The following is a 19,856-nucleotide window of genomic DNA, read 5'->3' as shown; positions in this document are numbered from 1 at the left end:
TTGGATGCCAAAAGTAAAACTGGGACCTCAACCAAAATTCATCTCAGTGTTGTGCTGCTGCCATTACCCTGGGGCTGCTCCACTATGCTTGTAGCAGAGCTGACACCTTGTGATACCCTCTGAGGAAAGAGAAATAGCATAAACTTAGCATAAACTCCTTACTGTAACCTAAGCAAGGGACAAGCTGTTCTGTGCACAAGAGGTTTGGAGAAGTCCAACTTCACTTGTACTTGTTTCTGATGCAGTAAATCTTAGTATCCCTCACTATGCTCACTTCTCTCCCAAATCACCTCCTAAATATCAGCTCGGTGGGAGACACCCTGTGCCCTGGCTAATTCTCACTTGGGAAAGTGTGTGTGTTCTTGCTGGCCAGCCAGCAGGCAGGGGAGAGCTGCAGCTTTTTCTTGGCAGGAGTAGAAATGTAGCTCCCCTCTCTCCCTGCTCACTATGGAATTTCTCTTTCCCTTCAAACATGTAGAAACACCATGTTTTTGAGACAGCTGGGTTTGACAGGAGAAGCTAAAATCACTCAAAGGCTTCACTGATAATCAAGGTGAGGCAACACAATCTTGTAATTGTAAAATGAGATTTCAGTATGCTGCATTTTTGGCGATGAAAAGGTGTGTGGGGAGGTGGGTTGTGCAGTGAGCAGATGGCTCTGCCTGCATCTGCCTTGCTGTTTGCTGGGTCCCCTCCCCATTCACCTAAAGCTAAGTGTGCCTAAAGATGAGTGTTTGAAGCCTCTCCAGCTGCAGGAGGCTTCTGGCACCACCTCTTGTGCTTGAAGCTGCACTGACTTTTTCCCAGATCACAGGTTCTTGCAGAGCTGCTCACTCTGTTTCAGATACAGCCTCCTGCAGCCTTTGCTCCTTGCTCAATCTGCTGTGCTGGCTTGATAAAGCATACCTGTCTGTGACTGGACTGTCCTTCCTCTTCAGTGTCTTGAGCTTGGTGGTTTCTATTTAATATTTGAAGAGCTCTCTGCAGATCCCAGCTCTCCTGTCTCACCCAAGGGTAGGCAGTCCTTGCCCCATCGCACCACGGTAAACTGGAGAAGTCAATGCAGGAAGCAACACAGCACTGAAATTTTGAAGAGAATGATGTTTTTTCACCCTCAGTCACAGGACATCTCCCATGCTTTGTGCACTCACATGGAGCAGAGCATTAAGGCAGCAGGCTTGTGCCTTAGCTGGAGGCACTGCCAGTGATCTGCCAGTGTACTGCACACAGCTTGGAAGTCTCAGTCAAGAAGTAGGATCAGGGTACATTCCTAGCACAAGATTCTCTCAGTTAGCAGGGGATGGGTGCCCTGAGGCTGGGATTGTCACACTGGCTTGGTGGGTCCTTGCACAATGAGGCTGCTATGTGTTGGAGACAGCAGAGTGCTGGAGCTGTCATGTACTTGTGGTGAGAGTGTTGAGGATGGCTTATTATCTGTGCTTGGAGGAAGGATTTGATTAGAAGCTGTCTCACAAATGTGTGGTTTTTGAATGAGTTGCTTCTTTAGTATGCATGAGCCATCTCCACATACGTGACAAGTGCATCTGTCCTGGGCAGGCAGCTGCTCTAAAGGAAAGCAGATGAGCTTTCCTCATCACAAGCTTTTCCTCATCAAGCTTTTTCTAAATTGCTCCCTGCATGGAGCAATTCTACAACAATACTAAACACAGCAGCAGGGGTGAGTCAAGCAGAGCTTGTCAAAGCTGCCCTATTTTTTCTCCTTTTGGTTTTATTATAAATTGAATTTACTGTGCCACAGGGAACAGTGCTGTTCTCAGCACGATTGGTAGCAACAAATAGCCACCCAGGAAAAATATGTATTGTGTGGTAACTGGGAAGAACCTCCTGTTCCCAACATCTCCAGCCTATCTGGGGCTTGTTGCCATGAAATTGTGGAGCTTAACTAAAGCATGATTGGGCTGTGAGAAAATCCCTTTAGCCACTGGTTAACTGAGCTTACTTGTGTGTGTCTCATTGTCTTCAGAAGTTGGTGAGACCATAAATTTAGCAAGATGGAGTGTCCAGCTCAGGTTCTTAAATGGAAAACAAGGCAACCTGGTGTTGGAATCAAAAGTGATGCTTTTGTGAGGGAAACTTGGGTGTTGCTGTCCAGACATAAATCAGTCCTGAAGTGCTGGAGGCCAGATATGCAGGCAGTCTGTGGTTCTTGCACCTCTTTGGGAAGTGTCTGGTGTTGGTCTGGATAAGAGATGAGGTGAGCTGGCCCTTGGACTTGACATGGAGGCCTTGACAGCACTCTGCCTGGCCTGGGGCTCTGCATAGCTTTCTGTTGCGAGAGCACATCTCCCATTTGCTCAACTTTGCTTTGCTAATATCAAGATAATTCTTGGTGTTGTTCAATGTAGTTTTTTGCCCAAACCATGAACAGCAGTTTAACAGTTACTGTAGCCTCAGATGTTGTAAAACCTGTGGGCAGTGGGTGAGCTGTACTGGAACATGGAGGGTCTTTGGAGCAAACACCAGCCTGAGTCTTGGATAATTACTTGGGCTGCTAGCAGGTAGCTGTCCTACCAGTTATTGTCTTGGAAGCTTCAGATATCCTGTGGATGACACAACTTCTAATTTGAATTAATTTCAAAGTAAAGGGTGCCTGAAGAAATAAACCATCTTGGCTGTTTGTGTTGCAGTGAGTTCTCTGCAACCTGGGGTTTTCCTTTCCTGCACACTCCCAAATTGCCAATCTTGGCTTCCACCTCTGGAGTGGTGCAGTGACCCCAGCACAGACCTGGCCTGCCTAGGGCAGGAATGAGTGAGGAGCACAGCTGAGCCCTGCTGGGCAAGAGAGGGAGGACTTGGAGATGACTGGGCACCTCTGGATGCAGGTTGAGGGAGGTAAGGAGGCAAGATATGAGGCTGCTGGAACCTCAGTGCAATGGTCTTAGCATTCCTCTGCTCTTTCTGCAGCCTGCAAAGTAGCCCTTGCAGCCTCTGTCTCTGTCCCTGCACTTGCCCAGACACTGCTGGATTAAGTGGGCAGGAAATCCTTCCTAGGAGGTGACTTAATTACAATCAGACAAAGCCTCAAGGATCACAGCCTCCAGGTAAGCCTCTGACATCTCTGGTTGCTCAGCCCAGTGGAGTGGGACGGTGCAGGGAACTGGTTTCACAGATCTCTTGTGCTGAGTGAGATTGTGCTGTGGGGGACAAGAAAATAGCCCAGTGTCCCAGCATGAATCAGCCATCCATTCATACCCAGCTTCTCCAGCAGTACCAGGCAGTCCTGCACGGAGATGGGCTGCAAGGATAAAGGACTGACTCTCCTCTTGTGACAGGAGGGTTTATGCCAGTTGTGGCTGACTGCTGTTGGTGATAGGAGAAAGAGACTTGGACTGAAAAGCTTCCCTATGCTCTGGATGTTCAGTCACTAGATCATGACTCTCCAAGTGCTTTGGTTTGGAGGTTCAGGCTACATCTCTAAGAATTGAGGAGACGAGCCTACAAACAAAAGTCTTCTGACTCGGTGCCTTTTCAGTTCTTGTTTTGCAATTCTCTTGTGTTTTAAAGGATTTTTGCTAGGCTAGGATATTATTTACTCTTGGCTTCCTTTTCCATTTGTTTCAAGCTGAACTCCACGAGGGCTTGTTGTGTTGTCCTGTGGTTGTGCTGACTGCCTGCCAGCGGCTTTGAACGTGGTGGCCATGCTTCAGTTCAGTGAAAAGCTCAAAGAACAGTAAAGCTTTTAAAGGTTCCTAACAGATCTCTGAAACCACAAAGCCAGCTGATAGAAACCTTGCCATCCACTGACCAAGAAACAGGCTGTAGCAGACTTGAACCATGGCAGCCATGAAGAAAAAAAAAAACCAAACCAGAAACTAATTATCCAAATACTAAATCCATGAGGGACCTGATTTCCTTAGGTCTGCTGTTGATGGAGCTCCTTGCATGGCAGAGGAAACAAAATCATTCACCAAGAAGAAATTAAATGAGTGGAAAAAAATTTCTGGATTGCTTGCAGCTATTTGCCAGTAGTGTAAGGCAGGAAAAGGTTTAACATTAATTTCTATTTATCTCTTTTGTACTTTTTTTTCACTTGTCCAGTGCTAATTCAGTGTAGCAATCTGGAGGGTGGATGGCACATGCAGTGCTGGGCAAAGAGGTGCTTTTGGGTGAGGATATAGTGTGAATGTTCACCTTTGGGGGATATCCTGCCAGGCCAGGGCTGCTGTTGCCAGTTAGGCCAAATGTCACTGAGCTGTTGGGCGAGGGTTTGGCCTCGGCAGCCAGGGTTGCTGCTGCTGTGCACTTACCCTGCTGCAGCCAGGCCTGTTCTGTACTGTGTGCCTGGACAGATGAGAAGGTGATGACTTAGCCTGTGCTACAAGCCCTGCCCTGGGTTTCTCCAGGCCCGTCACTTGTGAGTCACTATTTGTTTATTTACAAAGCACACTGAAATGATATCAATACAAAGTCAGGCTGTTACAGACACTGCTGTTTGGACATCAGGCTGTGTTTGCAGAGCAGAGGCAAAGCAATTGCACAATCTGTGTAAGTAAGTCAACCATTCCGAAGAAAACAACTCAGATATCCCAGGTTTTCTACCTGATCAATTGCTTGAGCCCAATGACCTGATTCTCTGCTTGCTTTTACAATGTAGAGGGTTTGATTTTCCTGCTGCAAAGGTGTTTTACTGTGTGGGGGCTTTGTGTCATCTTTCCACCTCCCCTACTGCATAAAAGCATTAGATCAAAAGTTGTAAGAGCACCACATCCATACAGGTGCATTTCACTTGGGAAGGACAGGGGTTGCACAAAAGATATGTTCAACTTTATTTAATGTGATTACTCATGATTTTATTTTTTAATGCTAAAGCTTCCTCTCCACAGTCTAAGCCCAGAACCCCTTTGTGAAGGCTGGTTTCACCAGCACAGCAGGGACCACAGCTCAGCCCAGGGGCACAGTTTTGTACCACACTGAACAAGGTATAGGAGCTTATGGTGGGGTTGGCAGCAGGAACCTTTACCTTACAATTATGACATCTGGAGGTGATATGAGGGTACCTCTTTATAGCAGCAAGGAAATGTTTCTGTAACTGTGCAAGAAACATATTTTCAGCACTAACAGTAAAATTATGCTTTTGCTGTTGACTTTGTAAGATCAAGGCAGCTCCCTCCAGATATGTGACAAAATCTGCTCTAGCATATCCTCAGCTAAGATAACGGGCCACAGGTAGGTGCTAGTTGTTTGGCCTAGCTTAAGAGAGCTGGGAATCTCTGTTTATAATTAGAGTAAATAAGCCTGATGGAAAATCATCATCCTCCTCTTCTTTGGGTCATTTTTATCCATGACACCCATGATTGCGACACAAATGTGATTAATTCCATGCAAGGGATTTATCTAAGATGTCTTTTCATGCGAAGTTAGATCATTTGCTTGCACAGTGTTGTAATACTTTACAAACAAAAAGCAGAGCAGCCCTGTGTCTGCCCTCCTTGGGGATGGTGGTCTGTCTTTTCAGGCTCACAAGAGACAGAAGGAGGAACTGAACACTCAGAGAAGACACTTTGAGAAATGAGCCTGTGAAATCCCACACTGCCAAATGAGGCTTTGTTTTGCACAAACAACACTGAGGCTTGAATACTTCAGTCTTGGCTGACTGTATGAGTCAAGTGAGTCAGAGCCAATGTCCATCCAGCTAGCAGCAGACTCTAAACGAAGATGCTGGTGTGCACTGTGCTCCTGGCAATCCCCTGAGCCAGAGGATATGGACCAGGAATTAAAAAAAATAAAAAATAAAGTGTTAATAATTAAAAGAATAAAAGTTGTGGTGAACTCTGCCTTGATGGACTTTTATGAACATCACAGAATCACTAAGTTGGAAGAGACCTTCAAGATAAACGTGCTTAGTTTAGAGCTGAAACTTGGCAATGAGTTAAACAGTTCTGTGTCATTTGGAAACAAACTTCCTTAAAAGAAAATAGTATATTTGTGTTCAATATCAGCTACACTTTCCTGCCCTCTGAAATCTAGGATAGCATATCACACTGTCATGAAACTTGCTGGTCTTTAAACTCACAGTTTGAAAGCCATACGGTTTTGCTTTGGCTGAGTATCCTGTAATGTCAACATCCTGCATTTCTGACATCTTTTGTCATGGTGTAAGTATTTATGGCAACCATGTTGTGCTAGAGAGATTTTTCCTTGAAGGTCAGGACAGCTGCAGATGAAATAGCCAATCCCTTCCTCTGCTGGTCCTTTACTGTACCTCTGCAATTTCTAATAAATGTTTGCTGATTAGAATAATTGCCTTTGGGGTAATTTGACAAAAGTAAAGGCTGCTAACCCTAATTGTTCAATAAATTGATTTAGCAAGGGAAGTGCTTCCCCTTTGCCTTATAGTTAGGACCTTTTTGGTGTACCTAGGTTTGCACCTATAGGTTTGGATCACTCTGCTTAAGTAGGAAAACAAAACTGGATGTTCTTAACATGAAGTTCTCCTACTCCCTGAAACTGGACACCATCTCTCTTCAGGTTAACACAAATTACTGAAAATAATAAAAATAACAGGAGTTGGAAACAACAGGTCTAGCACCTCATCTCTAATTATAATAGTGTTCAGCCAGTGCCTGCATTTGGCAGAGGTACTGGCTTCTGTGATCAAATCAGCCAGCTTGAACAAGAGCTTGGCCATTCTCCAGGTTAAGTGTGGCACTTTCCTGGGCAAGCAATACCTTTCTCGTGCTGTTCTCTGGGGAAGTCCCTCACACAGAACAAGTTTCAGTGGATCACTTCCTCATTCTGCTCCTCAGCTTCTACTTGGCACAGGCTAGAAGTTGCCAGGACCTTGACAACTGGGAAGTAGCTGTACAGCCCTTGAACTGGAGCCAGCATGAACACAGCTGTGGCAGAGCCTGTGGGGTCTGCTCCCAGCAGCTGAGGTCTGGTCCTTCTGTGCAGTGGTGGTTATTCAAGGGACCAAGCAACCCCTGAGAAGCAGCTGAGTGTGATATTCCCCCTGTTCTCCTCTTGGCTGCTTGGAGCATCCTGAAGCCCAGCAGGTGTTTTCTGTTCAGCTGTGGTAGCAGGCTGTACTAGATAAATATCTACATACTCAGCAGGCTCAGGAGGGTTTGTGGGTGTCTCTGTTTAGGCTGGTCTGGACTTTGTAATGTTTTGCTGCTGTTCCCAGATGCTTCCTTCTGCACTTAATAAAGTAGGGTATGGCGTCACTTTTGGTTTTGTCTTTGGAAGCGTAAACAAAACAGAGACCAAAAGCCAGCTACTTAAAACATATTCCTCTGCTGTGACTGGGAAAATCTCTCCTTCAGATACAGGCATCCACTGTTTGCATTGCTCATCCTCCTGGCAGGTGTTATAGGCTTTGTCTGCCTCACTTGGGTCAAGCCTAACCTTTCTGATCTTTCTGTTTTTGAAATGCCTGAAATTCCATTGCTTCCTCTCATGGATTCTGGTTCCAGCTGTTTCCCACATCTCCAGGGAATGATGAAAAAAGAGCTCATGTATGGGTCAAGGTATGGTGCTAGACAAGAATGTGCTTGGTTTTGCCAGGGCTTGGTTTATCTATCAGACGCATTGCAAGCCTGGCATTGAGCTGAAAGGCAGGGGCAGAGGAATGTGCCTGGTCTCCAAGCGGGAGTAAGCCTGACCAAGAAATGCAGAGCTGGGTGACTTGCAGTGGTAAATAAATTCCTCTGAGAAGGCATGAGGTGTTGCAGGAGACTCCTACACCTACAGACTTTTCCTATACCTCAGGATAACTCAAAGCAGCACACCCCAAACTCACTGCAGCTGTAGCACCTCCCCTTTTTTTGACTTGTCCATCTTCCTGTGAGAACCAGCACCTTTCTTCTCCTTTCTGCTTTCACAGGAAAAAACACAAAGTCACTTCCTGAAGGCTGAGTTGGGAGAGGGGGTGCCGTGATCGCTGGAGGCTGGCTCTTCACCCCAGAGGGTTTGCCCTGCTGCCAACAACTGCATGTTGCTGTTCCTTGTGTTCTGTGAATGCTTGGTGAGCTTTGCCCTTGGAGTAGGTCTAAATTGCTGAGGATTTTCTGGAGATAAAGCTGAAGTCAAAAGCTGAATATGGACACTTTATAAGGGTCAGAACCTGTTAGGAACTGGCTTGTTGAATCTGTTTTGATTGGAGGATTCACATCCATTTGCAAAAGACTGGAGCTAGACAGTGAACTATCTTCTGATCCTCCAATTTTCCAGCCCTTAATACAGTATTAAAGCTCTGTTGCAGCAGTTCGAAGGATTCACAGCTAGATATAAACCATTCTATAGAGGAAATATAGTCATGTTTATACTTCTCCCTCGTGCTGCTGGTGACTCTCCCTCTGCTGACAAGCTCTTCATTCATTGGCATGACCATGACAAGCCTGCTTTTAGCACCGTTTCTAAACTTAGCCAGTGTTTAGAACAGATTGTCAGAGAACAGCAAGCTGGCAGTGCTAACAAGGTGAGCTCAGGGGTTGTTCTGGGCTCTCAGGCGTCTGCTGGGTCTCTGTCACCTCAGAAACAGCCTTCCCTCTCACAGAGATCACAGAATGCTGCAGCCAAACTGCCTCACACTGGGCTGCAAGAGAGAGACAAGCAGCAGCTCAGAACTGGGTAGCAAGACAGGTTGTTGTATCGATCCTGCTGGCATGAAGAGTGTTGACTCCACACAAAGGCTTGCTGCAATGTGTTTCAATAAGGAAAACCCTTTCCCCTTGCTTGGCAGAAGTTTTCATAGCCAACTGAAAGACTAGTTTCTTACCAAGGAGCTTTGTAAGGTGTTTCTCCAGTGAATCCCAAAAGGTGCAGACTGTCAGGGTGTTTCTGCAGGTGTCAGAGGGGTGCAGCAGGAAGGGTTTCCAAATGGAGCACTGGGATGTCCCAGTGCAGCTGTCCCTGCTGCTCTTTGGGGAACCACTGCTGGGTGCAGCTGAACATGGCCCAGGCCTCTCCTTGCCCACAGCCCTTCAGGACAGCTCTGTGCACTTGCTCAGGTAAAAACCCAGGGCTGGTTATCGCTTAATAGAACCATATGGTAACATCTGAGCCAGCCCAAGCTTGAGGTTTCAAACTCCCATAATTGTCTTCTTCAACATCCAGGTTTGGAATTTGGCCAAGATTGAAGTCTTAGTTCTCATGTATTTTTGTTTTTCAGGCTTGAACTGGTTACAACTAACTCTCCCCCTCTGCACTTTCTAGCTTCTATGATTCTGTTATAGCCCAGCTTTAAGATGGACCATCCCAAGGTGCTGGAAGGCTAGAAGCCAAGAGTGAGCCACAAAAAAAAAGAGCTCCAGCTGCATTGTGCCTGGATGAGGAGCTGGAGGAAAGCTGCCCCTCAGGAAGCTGCAAAGATCTTTGGCCTGTCCAGGAAACTGCTGCTGGCAGGGAGAAGGAGATGTTCACAGCAGCTCCTGCACAGGACACACAAGTGTCTGCTCACAGAAAGCTTGTACTTGCCAAGGTAACACAGCTAATCCCTAACACACGTCCCTGCATATGCAGACCCTGTACACCTTGACAAGCAGCTGCTCCCCTACTTCCCAGCTGTGTCTGGAATGCCTCATCTCTGTCACCAGCACCCAGCAGCCAGGCCCTGGCTGGCCTCCACCTTTGGCATCAGGGCTGGGCTTTCCCACATTCTCCCTGTGCAGTCTAGTGCTGTCCCTTGGGCTGGTCCCCTGGGCTGGCCTCTCTCCCTGACATCCACAAGGCCATTTCTGCAGGTGTCAGAGGGGCCCAGCCAGAAGCTCCCCAGACAGGGCCCTGGGATGCCCAAGGCTACGGCCATCCCAGCTCCTCCCTGGGGACCCACTGCTGGTGCAGCCGGACACGGGCCAGGCCTCTCCCTGCCCACAGCCCCTCAGGACAGCTCTGTGCACCCTGCTGGGCTCTGGACTCCCACCACTGGTGGCTCTGGGACAGAGAAGCAACAAGTTCCCTTCAGCAGCTTAAGGCTGCTCCCCCTGCCAGGGCACCACTGCCAACCATCACTGAGATGTCACCTGCAAAGTCCCCACAGCACAGGCACCACAGTGACATGCCAGAACATTCCACTGGAACCCATAGTTAGCCATAGCCAGTTGGTCTTTGCCCATTGACTGGGAGAACGAGGTATGGCTGTGCAGGGTGATGGCCAATGAGGAAAGCTTCAGTCCACCTGTGAGAATAGAAAAGCAAGCTGATTCCCACAGAAACACCACCCCTTTCTGCTCTAGATGCACTGGGGCAGTGGGCTGACATGGCTGCTCCTGGCCTTCCAGGACAGGGGGAAATTGTGCCCTGTGACACTGCCATACAGGCGATGGAGGATGAGCAGGACGTCCGGAATGGCAGTGACAGACACAAGACCAAACGAGCAGGCAAAGACAATCGATCCTTGCCCCTCTGCTTTCCAGAGAAGCTTTGGAAAATGCTGGAAAGTGACCAGTTTCAGTCTGTTTGGTGGAGTGAGGGTGGAAAATGTGTGGCCATCAACAAAAATCTCTTTGAAGTGGAGGTGCTGGGCAGGGGAGTTTGTCAGCGGGTTTTTAACACGCAGCACATCAGGAGTGTTATTCGCCAGCTGAACCTCTATGGATTCACCAAAGTGCAGCGGGATTTCCAAAGATCTGCCTCTCTGCCTGAATTCCTATCAGAGGAAACAGCAGCTTCTGCTCACAGCCAGGTACAGCAGCTGCTCTGCACAGCTACTAATGGTTATGATAATCTGGGGTGGGGAGGGACCGTCACAGCAAATAAGGCCTTGCCATAGAAGAGGTGGGGATGGCAGTGAATGGTGTTTTCATTCCCTTCTCAGGCTGGGCTCAGGCAGGTTTGAGTGAGTCTTTTTGACTAGTAGAAATGAAGATAAGATACATTTCAGTGAGAGCTACTGAGTTTGAACCTGTTTAAGGGACAGAAAGACTCAGTGTAATCTGATTTCTCTGAATGTTTTTGCTCTGTGTCTTGCTGGACCAAATCTGGAACCTTCCTGTGGCACCTGCCCAATGCCAATCAGATGTATCCAAGGATCATGGGATTACCTGCCTGCTCACATCTGCCCTGAAGCTGCTGAGAAATAATGATATTTAGCTTTTGAAAGCAGTTGTTCTGCTTTAGCCCCCAGGAGGGCAAAACCTCAGTTGTGGTGATGGCTGAACACAATAGTCACATACTGCTTTAGCCTGAATTTAAGATCATATTTAAGTTCAAAGTCCTTTTCCTTAGCCATGCTCCTCTTTTGCAACTCAGAGTCCTAGTTCTCATACCTTGGGTTTTTCCAGTCTTGGAATAGTAGCAACTAACTCTTCTCCTTGTTTTAGATCCTCTACTACTATAACCCCAGCTTCAACAGAGCACATCCCTGGCTGCTGGGAACATGCAGAAGGAGAGCTGCCCTCAAACAGAGGGCCCTGTGTGCAGCAGGGTTGGATGAAAGGCCCCTCCAGAAGCCCAGATGGTCAGTGTGGAGGGACATGCCGGTGTCAGCTGAAGCCCATCCATCTCCACTGGCAGCTGCTCCCATGCTTCTAGAGCCTCCTGGAGCACTGCATGGATATAAAGTCTAATAGAGTTGATAATAAACTGTTTGAACAGTAAACCTTTCTGGTTGTCCTGTCCTATTTGAAAATTTTCTGATATAGTTCTGTGTCTTTAATGTCCCACTTGTCCTTTAGTGGCCTCAGCAAGACTGATGTCCCAGCACAAACGTGGCCATGTTATGCTAGCACAAAGAGGTCCAGCAAAGGCTGAGCTCCTGTTGGCACTGGACAGAAAAGAGGCCAGGAGCTTCTTCCTCTGAGGATAAGATGTTGGAAGGGCAAATGATCTGTGCAAGGAAGCAATTGGTTTGGGTGGTGGACAGTGAGCCCACCACTATCTAGCTCTGCCTGCTTCAACTGGCTTGGAAATACAAAGAACTACTACCCCCTCACAGCTCAGTTCATGGCAGGAATGTCTAGCTTCAGTAATTATAGTCTGTTCAGAGGGGAAAGTGCTACAGGGGAGATGCTCAGGTGGGTGCCACAGAGTTTATGCTCACTGGAACAAGGGCTGCTCTGACATTCTGCAAATAGGTGCATCCTTCCCTTCAGCATGTAAAGGCAGCAAATGTAACAGATATTTGGGGTTGTTCTGTGGTCTGCTCTGGTCACACTTACCTGCCACTCCTCTCTGCAAAGTGCAGGAATTGTGTGTGGGAAGGAGAGAAGCCAGCTCTGGGTCTTCAGGAGGTGCAAGGCTCCTGAGAGTGTAGAGCTTTGGAAGGACTGGGCAGTTCTGTGCTTGCCTGTGCTGACCAAACTCTCCTATCAGCAGGAGTTTCTCTAGGAAGGTTGATGTCACCCTGCCCACTCTGCTCTCAGCATGGCTAAAAAAAATATTTTAGTGGCTAAAAAAATTAAAAATCCTTTTAGTTTTTCCCATGTGACACTTTCCACAGACACTTGATACTCTTCAGCAGGGTCTGACTGATACCCTCCTCTAATATGTGGAGTGGGGACCCAGCTTTGTGAAATTCTGGGACAAAGAACTTTTTGATAAGACTAGAGGCTTAAAAGTCAAGGCCAAACGTGATCCAGCCTAGTGATCAATGTTGTTTGGAAAGCAACCGCATGGGGAGAGGTGAATTCTGGAGCATGCTTCCATGGCACTGGTAACACTAACCTGCTTTGTAGGTGGGAGGTGCTGGACCATGAAGTGTCACCTGCCCTGGCCAGTCCAGCCCCAGGGTCTGTGTGGCAATGAACCCTGCTGGGTGTGGGTGCTAGACATGTGCCCCATAAGTGAGGAATTCCACGGCCCAAAGGTTTCAGCTTCACTCCTGTGAACTCAGCTAGCATTTTCCTAGCACCAGTTTTTGTGCACTTTGGGCTCTGGGTTGATGCAATTGTGAGTTCAGTGAAGCCTGAACTCTGCTCACCCCTGCAGACACCAGCAGAGAAAGTTCAGGGACTGAAAGCAGCCACCTGCCCTTGGTCAGCAAGATCAGCACAGCTGAGCCACCTGTGCTGGAGATATTATAAAGCCAGGTTTGATCTACATTCCTGTAACAGATTTTAAGATCTTATAGTGGCTTAAGACACTAGAACCAATGTAAGTGGTCAGAGACAACTTTGTAGATGCTGAGAGGCTGTTGATGGTATTCTGGCTGGATGCAGCTTGCCAGGTTTTCTCACTCCCGAATCCTTCTCCTCCTTTAGGCTAGTTCTGAAAACTGCAGGCATGTACGAGCTCCCTTTACTTGCTCTCTCTCGGATGGCTTAAGAGCTGTGTAGCTCCACAGAGGGAGTAGCAGTGCATTCCTCTGGTGCTTCTGCATGCATCCCCTTGTCACCCTTCCCCTCAGCCATACGGATGAGCAGTGAGTAGTACAAATCCACTGCACAGACTAGGCAGCAAATAAAACAGGGTATTGCAATTAATTACAGGGTGCTTTCTGACCCTCTACCTAGCAGATGCTTCAAATCTGAAGCAGAAATATTTTCTCAGTGTCCTGAACAACTGCAGAGTCCAGGCTTTGCAGCCTCTTTGCTTTACAACAGCAAAGACCCTCCGTGTGCTGAGAGGAGAGCTTCCCCAACCCTGTCAGCTGTTTCCTGCTGTTGCTGTGATCAGCTCGTGTTACTTTCCTCCCTCTTTTCAAGGCGCTGATAACAAGCACTTGGGGCAACCAGGTGACCTTTGAGCATCCTCTTTAAACTCCCTTGACTTTTGTTTCATTGCCTGGTTGTTACGATCTGTTCTGAGAGCAGCAGAGGTTGCTCCCCTTCCCTTTCTCTTCTTATGCAGCATCAAAGCTCTCTGAATTTGCTTGAACAGATTTGCATTTAGGTCAGGACTTACTTGAGTAAAAAGTTTTGTTTTTTTTTTTCTCCTGTCTTTCTCTTAACTCTGTGAGGAAGGGTAATAAGCAGAAAGGCAGGTGGGAAAAAGAAATGTGGGCTATAAATAAACAGATTTGCCACGCAGGGGAGTACAAAGTCATTAGTATGAGAAAAAATAACTGATGTGGCAGCAAGCTACAGCTTCAGCTGATGTAAAGCAGCCTCTTCCCATGGAAACAATGGGACATGTCACTGTCATCAGCTGAGCTGCTGGGAAGGTCTGCTCCCTTCTGCAGTGTCTAACCTGTCTGTAGCTGCCCCCTTCCACGGCAGCAGCAAAAGAGGTTGGACAACAACCCTCTGTGCTATGACTCTTCATCTACATTCTTTGGCTCCTTGTAGCTGTGTGCTTGGGCTGCCTAAGTCCCTGCTGTGCTCTCTGGATGCAAAGTGCCAATACCAAGGTGGCTGTCACACCCGAGATTGTCATTTCAACCTATGCCATAGCATTGCAGGGTTGGTTGCCCAATGCAACTGCCTCCATCTCTAGGATGTATTGGGATGGGACACAAAACAGCCGTGAAGGAGCCATGCTGGGATTGTGGGGGTCATGGGGACAGGATGACCTTGTTGTGACAGTGCTGCTAGCAACTGGGAGACCTGGGTGTAGGTGCTGGTTCCATTTTAGTGTGTGCACATTGCATTCACCAACTCCATGCCTCTTGGAGCTTCCTTTGTAGATGACAAAGTAAAAAGTCTCATGGTGGCTTTCTGAAGCTTTGCACGCTGTCCTTTGGAATATTCTTAGAACTGCAAAGGTACAAGTAGAGACTGGTATGCTGAGCAGTTTAAGTATTAACAGGACACGTGAGAACTGGGGTTTGCTGTATAGAATTGGTAAACATTAAGGTTAGTTGCTAAACTTAGACCCACGCACGCTACAGAGAAATCCAGGGTTTTATGAATTGGGCTTGAAGTCAAAGGTTAACTGTGATTTCATGCAAGAACAACTCACCTGAATTCTGGGTGTGTCTGATGCTCTGCAATAGCTTTTGCAGCATGCAGAAATCACAGCTTTGGCAGGGCTGCCAGTGCAAGGCTCTGCCGATGTGACAGAGGGGGCAGATCCTGGGGCATCTGGTCTCTTTCTGATTCACTGTGACACAAATAAGCCCAGGGAAGATCTTGCTAAGAATTACTAGCTAGTGCCTAGGTGGCCAGCTGGGAAGTGGCATTTGAAAGAGGCAAGCTCAGCGCATTTATCACCCGGAGTTACGGTGTTCTCCCCAAAGAAGCTGCCTAGACCGATCTCTAATGAAGCCGCGCTGCGTTTCCTCCCGTTTTCCGGCTGGCTCTTCCCCCGTAGCCAGGCGAGGCTGTCTGCGGCCCCCGCCTGCCCCCCGGTGGCCGCCTGAAGGACGGCAGGAGTCCCTGCGGCCGCGGTGGCGCCGGGGGACAGCCCATGGCCTGCCCAGACCCGGGGCAGGCAATGCACAGGGAAGTTTGAATGGCTGCACTGGGCTGTTCGAGACTATCGACTCCACCGCCGGACCCAACGTGTGCTTGTTGCTCCCAAGGGCCCCTTTTTCCCTCTTGACGTGAATTTTCTTTAATTCTTTCTGTTCTGACATTTGCTCTGAACTCCCACAGGTGAGCGTGTCATGCCAATGATCTGCTGTCACCTCTGGCTGTTGGTGTTACACAGTGGCACCCCAGGGCTGAGGCAAGCAAAGTAACCATCCATGGCCACCATAGATGCTGCTTGTGTACTATCTAGAAGGCAGCTTGGGGTGTTTTTTTGGGTGGTGGAATCCTTCAATTAAAGCAAATGTTCCCATTTCCTGCTTTTATAAGTGGGAGTGCAATTACAACACGTTTCCGGTTTTTATTTCTGTAAAATGGATTCTTTCAGACCTCAGGCATATTTAGCATCATGTGTATCTTCCTTTTTTTTTTTTTTTTTTTTTTTTTTTTTTTTTTTTTTTTTTTTTAATTTCAGTACAGAGAAAGAAAAGTTAATGCCAAAGAATTTAATGAGGAACAGGTCAGGCCATGCTAGAAACCACTTCAGACTTCCAGATCCAAAATCCATAGCTATGTGGGCAGAAAGGCCATGTCTGAGGGAGGAATGTATCTGAATGTATCTCTTCAGATGCAGTACCTCAAAGGGCAGGGAGGAATGCAGAGCTTTTCAGGCACACAAACACCCCTGAACCAGCAGACTGTCTGCTGCAGGAAGGCAGTGCATCAGGGAGAAGGAGGGATGGCTTCCCTGAGAAGACCAATTCATGGAATTGTGTTCATGGCTCTGCATTTATGAACAAAGCAGGAGTGATTCAAATAAAGTAAACCATCTCTTGACCAGCTTGAGTGAGGGCTTGGGCTTTGTTCCCCCAGCCTGATTGCTGGGTCATTCACGGATAAAATGGAAACTACTGCTTTTGGGTCTCATACCAGAAATGAAGCAAGTGTGTCCCCTGGTCCACCTTTCCCAGCTAGTTTTAAACCCACTAGATAAAAAAAGTGCAATCCTAAAGTGCAATCCTATTCAAGAAGTTTGCAAAGACAATGGGTTGACATCAATGAATCCCTGCTGCTTTGGGGTAGGAGATGTCAAGAAAAGGATTCTCCATGCTAGCGCTGCTGTTTTGGCATTGCAGGGATCCAGGGAGCCACATTTCTGCAGGTGTCAGAGGGGCCCAGCCAGAAGCTCCCCAGACAGGGCCCTGGGATGCCCAAGGCTGCGGCCATCCCAGCTCCTCCCTGGGGACCCACTGCTGGTGCAGCCGGACACGGGCCAGGCCTCTCCCTGCCCACAGCCCCTCAGGACAGCTCTGTGCACCCTGCTGGGCTCTGGACTCCCACCACTGGTGGCTCTGGGACAGAGAAGCAACAAGTTCCCTTCAGCAGCTTAAGGCTGCTCCCCCTGCCAGGGCACAACTGCCAACCATCACTGAGATGTCACCTGCAAAGTCCCCACAGCACAGGCACCACAGTGACATGCCAGAACATTCCATTGGAACCTGCTGTCTGTTGGTGCCCGTTGGTCTTTGCCCATTGACAGCTGGTGGGACACAGCCAAGCTGTCCAGGGCAATGGCCATGGAGCGAGAGTTCTCGTCCCTGCGCTTTCCACAGAAGCTTTGGAAAATGCTGGAAAGTGGCAAATTTCAGTCAATTTGGTGGAGTGAGGGTGGAAAATGCGTGGCCATCAACAAAGACCTCTTTGAAGTGGAGGCGCTGGGCAGGGAAGGACAGCAGGTCTTCCACACACAGAGAATTAAAAGTTTCATGAGACAGATGAATGCATATGGATTCACCAAAATGCAGCAGAATTTTCAAAGATCTGCCTCCCTGCCCGAATTCCTGTCAGAGGAAGCAGCAGCTTCTGCTCACAGCCAGGTACAGCAGCTGCTCTGCACAGCTACTAATGCTTATGATAATCTGGGGTGGGGAGGGACCTTCACAGCAAATAAGAGGGCCATTTGCAGGTTGAAAAGAAGACACTTTTTATAAGGGGGCTTAAAAAAAAATGACAGAGAGGGACTTTTTTTGCAGGCAGAGAGTGACAGGACAAGCAACAGTGATTGTATAGTGAAAGAGGCCAGGTTTAGATTAGATGTTAGGAAGAAATCCTTCCCTGTGAGTGTGGTGAGGCCCAGGCACAGGTTGCCCAGAGACGTTGTGGATGCCCCATCCCTTGAAGTATTCAAGGCCAGGCTGGATGGGGCTCTGAGCAGCCTGGGATAGTGAGTGCCATCCCTGCCAAAGGCAGCGGGGTTGGGACTTGATGATCTTTAAGATCCCTTCCAACCGAAGACAGTGTGTGATTCTGTGGTGGAGGGGATGGGGATGGGAGCGAGTGGTCTGGTTTTCATTCCCTTCTCAACCTGCTCAGGCAGGTTTGAGTGAATCTTTCTGACTAGTAGAAATGCAGATAAGATACATTTTGGTGAGATCTACTGAGTTTGAACCCACTAAAGGCACAGACAGGCTCAGCATAACCTGATTTCTCTGAATGTCCTTGCTCCGTGTCTTGCTGTATCAAATCTGAAACCTTCCTGTGGCACTTACCCAATGCCAAGCAGATGCATCAAAGGACCAACAATATAACCCGCCTGCTCACATCTGCAATGAAGCTGCAGAGAAACAGTGGGATTTAGTTTTCAAAAACAGTTGTTCTGCTTTTGAAAATCCTACACTGCTCTGCTCTCAGGAGGCAAACCCCAGGGGTGGTGATGCCTGAACACAACCGTCACAAGCTTTAGCCTGAGCTTTAGGTTCTACATAGCCCTCAGAGTACATGATCCTCTGCTGCAATTTGGAGTAACTTGGGAGATGGTGGCAACTAACTCTTCTCCTTTGCCTGTTTTAGATCCTCTACTACTATAACCCCAGCTTCAACAGAGCACATCCCTGGCTGTCAGAAACGTGCAAGAGGAGAGGTGTCCTTAAAGGAAGGGGCCTAGATGCAGAAGCGAAGGAGGAAAGGCCCCTTTAGAAGCTCAGATGGTCAACCCAAGCTTCATGGAGAGGCAGATCTGGGCTTCACACAGGCGCCCGTTAGAGAGCAGTCAGTGTGCAGTCCATAGTGTCTAATTAATAGTGCTGTTCCTAGACAGAGAGGAAAGAAATAGAGATAGAGTTGGAAGAAACAGACTTGAGTTGGTATTAAACCACTGGAAGAATAAACCCTTCTCAGTTGTCCTGTGCTCTTTGCAGAACCCCAGGGTGAGTTTCTATTTTGAACACTCACAGACCAAGCAGAAGCTACTGATCTCCCACTAGTTGAACCATTTCTTGCAAGTGAACAGCCCGGCTTCTTAGCCCTAGAGAACACGGGTTTGCGGTGCTCCCCTGGCTGCGATCCGGGGGCGGCCCCCACCAGGCTCTGCAGCCATTCGGCCCCACAGCAGCAGCGAGACAAAGGAGCGGGGTGGTGGCACTGAACTGCTGCCCAGGGAGCGGCACCAAGCCTGCCGGGATAACTGCTGTAACTGCGCCGGAGGGGGCTTTCCCCAGCGTCCTGAGCCCCCTGGCGGGGCCGGCCGTGCTCAGAGGAACCCGCTCGCACGCACGGGGCCCCCCGGAGCCGACGGGCCGCGGCCCCCCGGAGCCCCCCCCGGAGCCGACGGGCCGCGGCCCCCCGGAGCCGACGGGCCGCGGCCCCCCGGAGCCGACGGGCCGCGGCCCCCCGGAGCCGACGGGCCGCGGCCCCCCGGAGCCGACGGGCCGCGGCCCCCCGGAGCCGACGGGCCGCGGCCCCCCGGAGCCGACGGGCCGCGGCCCCCCGGAGCCGACGGGCCGCGGCCCCCCGGAGCCGACGGGCCGCGGCCCCCCGGAGCCGACGGGCCGCGGCCCCCCGGAGCCGACGGGCCGCGGCCCCGCTCCCGCCGCGGCGCCCTCGGCCCGGGCCCGCCCCTCGCAGGGCGGGGCCGTTGCTACGGGGCGCGCGCGGCGCGGGAAGCGAAGGGCGGCCGCGGGGCGTCATGGCCGCGCTGTGCGAGGTGAGCGGTGGCGGCCCGGGCCGGAGCAGCCCGTGTGCGGCCGTTGTGTCCGAGCCGGGAGGGACGTGACCGCAGGAGGAGTGGAAGGGGAAGGCAGGGCTGGTGCCGGCCCGGGGGTGGCTGGTGCTGTGCGGGGCTCTGCGGCCTGGGTGGCGGTGGGAGGCAGTGCTGGCTTAAGGGGGTTCAGTGCTGCTGTGGGGTGGCGTCGTGCGGGTGGGGCTGGGGACAGAGGGGCTCGAGGAGATTAATGCTGGGGTAACCCTGGGTCTGGAGCGCTGTGGCAGCCGGGGTTGGTGTGTATTTGTGGAGAGCGTCACCTCCAGGCTTTTGGAAGGGCTCTGGATCTGCGGATCCCCCTGCTGAGGAGGGAGCGCTGCCCTGCTGGGGGCTGGGTGCTGGTCTGAGCAGGGGGCTCTGGTCAAGTCCTGAGTGGGAAAGGCTGTGGTGAGGATTGCCAGGGAGGCAGTGGCAATGTGTGTGTGAGAGCAAGGATTGAAGGCTGATCAGCCTGTCCTGAACAATTTTCAACTGTTAAAACCGCTTGTAATAGTTCTCTCAGGTCTTTG

The 19,856-nt window shown here is 49.6% G+C and overlaps 1 protein-coding gene across 4 annotated transcripts in view; it reads left to right on the top strand.

Moving 5' to 3' along the window:
* Positions 1 to 10,007: 10,007 nt before the first annotated feature.
* The window catches only part of POC1A (POC1 centriolar protein A), a 53,440-nt gene continuing 43,591 nt past the window's right edge, over positions 10,008 to 19,856 (top strand). For 3 of the 4 annotated variants that reach the window (XM_068201705.1, XM_068201704.1, XM_068201707.1), the window contains exon 1: positions 19,189 to 19,290. In XM_068201705.1, coding sequence (XP_068057806.1) covers positions 19,273 to 19,290 — 18 coding nt within the window. In that variant the 5' untranslated portion in view covers positions 19,189 to 19,272. Of the gene's footprint in view, positions 10,646 to 19,188; positions 19,291 to 19,856 lie in introns of those variants that run through there. The other variant, XM_068201710.1, reaches the window with a different exon arrangement.

The sequence above is a fragment of the Anomalospiza imberbis genome, chromosome 11, assembly GCF_031753505.1.
Source record: "Anomalospiza imberbis isolate Cuckoo-Finch-1a 21T00152 chromosome 11, ASM3175350v1, whole genome shotgun sequence".
NCBI classification, from domain to species: Eukaryota; Metazoa; Chordata; class Aves; order Passeriformes; family Viduidae; genus Anomalospiza; species Anomalospiza imberbis.
The sequence above is the reverse complement of the archived record's forward strand: the minus strand, read 5'-3'. Positions and strand labels throughout refer to the sequence as shown.